This window comes from Mytilus edulis, chromosome 4 (assembly GCF_963676685.1).
Source record: "Mytilus edulis chromosome 4, xbMytEdul2.2, whole genome shotgun sequence".
In the NCBI taxonomy this organism is placed as follows: domain Eukaryota; kingdom Metazoa; phylum Mollusca; class Bivalvia; order Mytilida; family Mytilidae; genus Mytilus; species Mytilus edulis.
Window position 1 is genome coordinate 58,505,915 of NC_092347.1, and position 8,412 is coordinate 58,514,326.

The 8,412-nt window shown below is 31.7% G+C and overlaps 1 protein-coding gene across 1 annotated transcript in view; it reads left to right on the forward strand.

Moving 5' to 3' along the window:
• Window positions 1–6,853, forward strand: part of LOC139520071 (repulsive guidance molecule A-like) — a 31,107-nt gene extending 24,254 nt beyond the window's left edge. The window contains exon 4 of the mRNA XM_071312488.1: window positions 570–6,853. Coding sequence (XP_071168589.1) covers window positions 570–1,238 — 669 coding nt within the window. The 3' untranslated portion in view covers window positions 1,239–6,853. The remainder of the gene's footprint in view (window positions 1–569) is intronic.
• The last annotated feature ends 1,559 nt before the right edge of the window (window positions 6,854–8,412 follow it).

Sequence of the window (8,412 nt, forward strand, 5' to 3'; positions counted from 1 at the left end):
GTTCTTCTTTTTCAATTTGAGACTTGGATTGGGAGTTGTCTCATTGGCACTCATTCCACATCTTCTTAATCTATCTAAATATAAATTAAATCATTTTTAGAAACCGATTCTAAAAAAACAAAATTTAAAGATATATCACTATGTATATATAAACAAGAAGATGTGGTTACAAGTGCCAATGAGACAACTCTCCATCCAAGATGCAATGTGTAAAGTAAACAATTATGGGTCAAAAGTATGGCCATCAACACACACACAGCCTTGGCTCACATGGAACAGCAACATGAGCAAGCTTTAAAGGAATATTCATACTAGTGCTATTGTATGATGATGATATTGTTTAGCTGTGGATTGCTAGAGTACCGGTATTTCAAATGATGTGAATGAACAAGGGAGGATCCAGCCATTTAAAAAAATAAAATCGAAAAAATCATTAAAAAAAAGGGGGGTTCCATACCCCCTCTGGATCCGCCACTGATGTATATAGGGGAAATTTATACTTATATTACAGATGACACTTATGAGTATGTTATAATCCTGTATTGACATTCGTATGTTTTCTTTTGCAGTTGACAGTGATTATAAAGAAGAACGAAGATTGTGCATCAAGTCAGTTCATAACATATACTGCTCAGACAGGTCATTTGCCTGGTTCCTTTTCCTTAGGACAAACACACTATGGTCCCGAAAGAAGTGTGGAAATAATGGAAAAAGAACCAGGAAAAAGTGTAGTGATTTATTTGCGTTACATTGACACAACAATAAAAGTGCAACAAATTGGACGATATTTCACATTCGCCATAAAAATGCCAGAAGAAGTCTTGAATTCCAGTGAAATAAGTGATAAATTAGAATTATGTGTTCAAGGATGTCCAAGTAACGAGAGAATTAATTATAAACAATACTTTTCAGAAGTTCAGCGGACGAACAAACACAGTAAAATGGCACTAAGCAAAGCTTTAAAAATGTGCCGTGATGCTAGTGTTGTCGATTTCTACTTTGATTCATGTGTTTTTGATCTCTTAACAACGGGTGACGAGAACTTTACAGCAGCAGCTTATCAAGCATGGCAAGACTTGATTGAATTGAACCCAGAACTTCGCCAAACTCAGGATAATCGGACTGAATTACCCATAGTACCGAGTAGTGCTTCTAGCGAGAAAACTAAATTTTGGTATTCCTCAAGGATACTTCTATTATCAGTGCTATTATGTGTGTTGCTATCGGTTCCGTCATGATGATATGATGGGATTTGTTGTTATGTTGTTGTTACGTTATTAGATCAGTTTATTTAAGGTGCAAAAGTCTTGGTGACACTATTTTATTCATTATTTAAGGACAGTCTTCACTAATTATCATTGGTGGTTTGGAATTACAAAAACTAAATTTGAATCTGACTTATTTCATATAAAAGAAGGCCAGGACTGATAGATTTTCATTAATTTATAAGTTCAACTCCAACCTGCATTTCAGTAGTATTTATGACCAAATTATACTCAATATTGATTCCTTTTGTCTGTTACATTGTGTTTGAAAATACCATTGAAAGTACTTATTTAATTGGTTACCATGTAATTTGGGGACTGCTAATTTTTCATATATTTGATGGCCCTTGATTCTGTTCTGAGATATTTGAATCTATAGGCCATATTTCACATGGCTCATAGCCACATGATAGATGTCTACCAATAAATTTTGAACAATATAAATTCATTCAATCATTGGGCCGGTAAGGACAGTGGTAAGAGTTTCAAAAACTTTCATGCCAGATAGTAAATTTGCAATGCTGTTTTTAAATGCAGTGTAATCCTACAAGATTTCAGTTGGCTATAAATGTGTCACCTTGACTTTGAATGACTGTGTTGCAGTGCTCTACAAGTTTTGATTTATTTGTAAAAAATTGAATAAGTTGGTGAGTGTAGTTGAGTCTGATGAATGCAGATCATGTATGTTTTGTGTGCAGTTGTGTATTTCTGTCTGTGAGTGTATGTGTGCTTGATTTTTTATGCCTTATGTTTACTATATGTATATGAATGAGTTGAAATTTAGGTTGATTTTGTGTCATTATGTGAACTTTGGACCAATAAAACCCAGTTGTTGTCAATCAGAACATTTTCTTATAGAACATCTAAAAATGGCTAAACGTTTATTGCACAAATTAAGTCATGTAAGTCAATTATTCTAAAAATATTCTCCATAATTGCAAAATTTATTACAATCAATATTGTAATTGTTCATGTGATAAAACTTTTATTGGTTTTGATGATTTAATTAAATTATGATTATGCATTATCTACTTTTAGTTTTGATTTTTGTAGGATAAAAAGGGGGGTGGATAAAAACCCAAAGTGACTAGGTATAAAAACAAAAATAAAGCCATAAAACATTGGAAGTGTGTAATTTCAGGTCCCTGGATTCATTTAATGACACATTATGAACATTTAACTTGTAATAAAATTACAAGTGTAAATTCTGGATAAATAACCCTTCCCAAATCTTTTGTCATTCAAGTTTAAAATTCTTGACCTAAGTGATCATAAATTGAAACTCAAATCCTTAATGGTAGTCTGTTAGCTGCTCAAAGGCAATGAATGTGGCCACTGAGAAAAGAAGTCTTTTGTCTTGTTCACACAATACCGAGGGAAAGGGGTGGATATTACTAACATAGTTAACATTCAAATCGGGGTATGAATCGACCAATTTCTTTCTTAGGTTATACCTGAGCCTTTTGTCAGTACAATATGATGACCTGTGAAATTCATCCACTTTTTTCAGACCATGAATTGTCCACTGTTTCCACGACACAATTAGTATGCCTAGTCCAGCGGAAATTACATGGTTATTTCGACCAGTCAGACTCTCTTTTGTTGACATGTTCGTCAAAATGTGTTTAATTTCACTTTTTTCTTCAATAGGAGTTTTAAAAGTATTTCTTTTGAATTACTTTTTTAAGGTTGACCGCATTCGAAAAGTTCAATTTGCAAAATTTTGTCTGTTGTGACTTAAAAACTGAAATTTTTGATTGAATAGATGCATCCAGCTTAGGGCTTAATCCGTATTCATACAAGTTAAGTTGGAAAGTTGAAGTTTACAACTTGTAGAAAGTGTTAAAAGTCGGCTTAGTACAATTTTGTTAAAATTAAGTTTGTTCATTGATGGAAAAGAGTTATTATCGCTACTTGATAATTAAGAATAGGGACTAAAACTTCTTTCATTTTCAAAATTCTGAATTCCAACATCTTGCAGATTAAGAAAAAATCAAATTTTAAGATAAATTTCTTTTTTAGCATCCATTTATTAAACTCATCTTAAATTGGTTAGTATTAATGTTGCAATTTATGGAAATAATGGGGAGCAATTTTATAGCTTAATGAACAATTAAGTCAGAAAAAAGTGAGGATTCTTTGTTTAAATGAAACACACATGTTCACCTAGGTGTAGATTTCACTTCTGAAATAGGTTTATGGTTAAAAGCTGAAAGATAAGTTATTTGGGCCTCTCAGAATGTTTTACTAGCCTTATCTCTACATAATCTTTCTTATGTGCACACCTGCATACAGGCTTTCATATGGGGCTCTGTGAAGGGGAATCATATTTTTATAACTATTTACTGTTCTCACAAAAAGTTCAATAGGTTCAAAACAATGTTAAATTTTACACTCTTCAATTTTCATAGCTAAAAATATACACTTTAACAAATTGAGAAGGCCAAAATATGAATTCTTTTAAAATGTAATTGTTAAAACATTTGTTTACACAAGTCAAATGCTATATATACATGTACATGTTGAAGTTGATGGAAATGGCCAAATATTTACATTACCCCATAAAATATGGAATAGAATAGAACAGATTTTATTATGTAAACATGTGCCCATTAATGATTTCTGACAGAGCACTTGGGAACATTGTAAAACTTGAAAACTACAAAGGAAAAGGCTTTATGAATTTCATGAAAATCAATTTATTTAAACATTCTACAAAAAATAGGAAGTTTTATTTGAAATTTTTATTGTTACTGTTTAACAACATAATGTGTGAAAAATTGATTGAAAGTTAAATTAAAAATAATTTATTACAGCAAAGTTTTGTTCACACGTGGTAAAAACATGCAATGAAGAACTATATCTATTGCTTTCCCTTTTAATTGTGGTACTTTTCTTCTAAGTTTTGTATTTAAATGCCCCCCTCCCCCCAAAATGTAACCAATGAACGCAAACTTCCAGTTATAAGTCTAACCATTCAAAGTGTCTAGTTCTTCATGAAATATTACAGAAAAAACAGCATTAATAAACATTTATTTAATGATAAGAAAATAAAATGTGTGCAGTAAAAAACTTTTATGTACTAAATAAACACTTTCTAGTTTGTTTCCCCTTTAAGAACCTCAAATATTTCTCTTGAAATATTACCCCTTTTTCATGTTAATATACACACAACATTATGACTATAAATCAATTTTTCATATACAAGAAAATGGCCATTAAATGATTATACATGTGCTATTGCTTAAAATGAAATATATCATAAATGTTATCTGAAGAGTTCTTTTTTCCTTTTTGCTAAGGTTGGAAGCTTTAATATAAAGTATCGATATCAGATGTAATGACTTTTAAAGAGCAACTCCTGGGCTTTCATTTCATGGCAAACTGCAGCTATGTTTTTTATGCTTACGAATATTTTATCAAATTATGAAATGGCTTTTAAGGGTAACAAAATATGTAAAAATACTGAAAATAATTTCCATATTTAATAATAACCAACTGTTAAATTAAATGAAACGGAACTGTCAATGAAAGGAGAGAACATTTTGGTAGTTTTTATTTTTTTGTTCAGTGGTTGACTGTAATCGGCCGAGGGTGACTGAATCCCTACCTAACCGTGAATCATAAAGAAAAAAAGTACTTTTCTTCTGTCGGTTTATTATGAAAACATAAAAACATCTGGAGAGAATATTTACAAAGAACTTGCAAAGAGATTTCTCCTGTTATCAACAAACTAATGCACTCGCTAACATTTGATCAGTTTCAAAAAGTTTCACTTTTCCTTTGAACATTTTATGCTTATGAAACATATGGTTAAAGAGATAACTTTCTTTTGAAATATAATAAACTGTTTTTGTTAAATGGAAAGTAACCTCCCCTATTTTGAGAGTTGCCTTCATTTTTATTGCTTTCATATCATGTATACAATCATTCTGGGAGTAATTATCTGAGCCAAGCTATCTGAGCAGAGTATATTTAGTCATAAACCAATTTGTTTAAAATATTTTGATAGAGTGCATATTTAAATCATAACATATGATATATCTAGATTTCATTAGGTTTGGCAAATTTTACAGTAATTTACAAGTCAGACACTATAAAGTGAGAAATTTGTTCACATATACAGGCTATTATAATTATTTGCATATTGATGGAAAAAAAAGAAAGATAAAATATTTTCAGTTTTGTTGACATTTTGTCATAAAGATGCTTTTAAGGATGTAAATTTAAAAGAAATTGTTATAAAAGAAGATCAACAAATATATATTTGAGACTTATTCATTGATAAAGTTGTTTGAACAGTGAAACTTCCCTTTGTTGGGACCCCAGGTAAAAATCTTGGCAATAAACAAAATGTGGAGAAAGGTTAGCCTTGTTATCATGTTAAATGTGCAGATATCAACTTGAAGCTAGAGATTTGAGGCCTTTGGTTATAGAAATTTAAAACCATCTTGATCCTTACTAAAAGCAATTTAAAATTGAACTTTCTGACAGGAGATTGTCATGTGAGGAAAACTTGATACATGGGTTTCTGATTAGGGAAAACAGACCAGATAAAAAAGGGAGTAAGGGCACTTAATCCAGATCTTTACAAAAGACCATTACTACATAAAAAACTTAATGATGTTGATCTTTGTTTTACATGAATGTAAACATAAGATGATACATGCCTCAGTACATAATTAATATACTGTAATATACATTCTGTCAGTTAAATGTAATCTTTCAATTTAATATTCATCCTTAGATCCCTTAATCAGGAAATAAACATCACATTCACATGACTTTTGGACTTTGTATAAGTGGCCACATTCATTGTTTTTCTCCATTTTTTTTTAAAGTGACTGTACAATAGTATAACACAGAGGGTGATCGACTTTTTGTTTAATTTTCTAATACATGTAATATTGTATTTTTAACAAAATTGTATCAGAATCTTAAATTTTCTCAAATATGAATTTGAAATTAAAACCTTCATAATAAGCATTTTGTAAATATTGTGTTCATCAAAGCAGTGAAGATTTTTTGTTTGTAAATGGGTATTTAAACCCTTTAAAAGTCTTGTAAAACGTATCTTTTAAATTGCACTGAAATACCTAAAGGACAAAGACTTCTTTTATTTATGTTTTTTGGTTTTTAGTATTATCTATAGTGTACTTCAAATTTCTGACAACTTTTTGGGACTATTTTGTTTATCTGGGAGAAATACCCTATGCAACATGTACATGTCGATACAACAAGTTACAATACTAATTTCGTCCATAAGGTCACACAATTAATGCTGTCCATAAGGTCACATGATAAATTTTGTCAATTACGGTCACATGATTAATGTTGTCCATACAGTCACATGATAAACTTTGTCCATAAGGTCACATGATTAATGTTGTCCATACGGTCACATGATAAATTTTGTCCATAAGGTCACATGATCACAGAGTTATCTACCTCATCTGTATACAGTATTTGTGTGGTAGCATTTTATGTTATAAAGGCTTTAATACGAACTGATTTTGACAGAGATTTTGTGAGAACGGTTTTAAAGCATCCAGTGAAATATTATTATTGAAATAAAAAATATTTAAAAACTAAGAATTTTGTTTCATTTTGATAGCAATCTGTTCAATCTGCGCCGTTATGAGCCTATAAAAAAAGAAGATGTAGTATGATTGCCAATGAATCAACTCTCCACAAGAGAGAAAATGACACAGACATTAAAACTATAAATCACTGTATAGCCTTCAACAATGAACATAAAATTGAGAATGGAAATGGGGAATGTGCCAAAGAGACAACAACCCGACCATAGAAAAAAACAACAGCAGAAGGTCACCAACAGGTCTTCAATGTAGCGAAAAATTCCCACACCCGGAGGCGTCCTTTAGCTGGCCCCTAAACAAATATATACTAGTTCAGTGATAATGACTGCCATACTAATTTCCAAATTGTACACAAGAAACTAAAATTAAAATAATACAAGACTAACAAAGGCCAGAGGCTCCTGACTTGGAACAGGCGCAAAAATGCGGTGGAGTTAAACATGTTTGTGAGATCTCAACCCTCCCCCTATACCTCTAGCTAATGTAGAAAAGTAAACGCATAACAATACGCACATTAAAATTCAGTTCAAGAGAAGTCCGAGTCCATACCGCATAGTCAACTATGAAGGCCTGGAAATCACAAATATAAAACAATTCAAACGAGAAAAAAGTCAAATTTATGTACAAACTAATGAAGGAAAACAATTATAATATACAGCAACAAACAACAATCATATATACATGATGTATATCTGGTTTTTAGGTTCACAGTTATTGTTATGCCCTAAAAGAAAATGTGAGGGGATTTGTTATTTTACCCAAGTCTGTCTGTCTGTTTGACCACATATGATATATGATTTGTAAAGTGAACTCCACCCCACAGTTGTCAAGCAAAATCTTTTAAGTCATGCAGGGTATTATGCCATACACTAATGATGAGCATATTGTCTGGATTTTTATTGTCTCCCCTTGACAGTCTCATAAAGTGAGACATAGGTATGGTGTTTCTGACAGTGGTGTTGGCAGCAGCATCAACAACCTGAAAGTTTGCATTAGGTCTAGTTTAGGTTGAACATCTAGTGGTAGATAAATTATATTTGTTTTGCAGTTGTATTAGCATTGGCACATCTCACTATGATAGAGATTATTTGGCCCGCCTCAGTCACAGACTATTGATTTTGAAACTTTTGCTTATTTTTATGCATTAGTCTGTGATTAGGTCAGTTTAGGGGTAACTGTTAGTGGTAGGGCAATGATATTTGGTATGCAGTTGTATAAGCATTAGCGCATCTTTTTTCCATGGAGAATATTTGGATCTAAACCCTCAAGTCAAGGCCTTTTAATTTCAAAACTTTTTCTTGGTTTACATGTGTTTGTGATTAGTAGATATAGGAAGATGTGGTGTGAGTGCCAATGAGACAACTTCCATCTAAAATAACAATTTATAAAAGTAAACCATTCTAGGTCAATGTACGGCCTTCAACACTGAGCCTTGGCTCACACCGAACAACAAGCTATAAAGGGCCCCAAAATTACTAGTGTAAAACCACTCAAACGGGGAAACCAACCGTATAGTCTATGTATTAAGAGGAACTTATACATTGGAG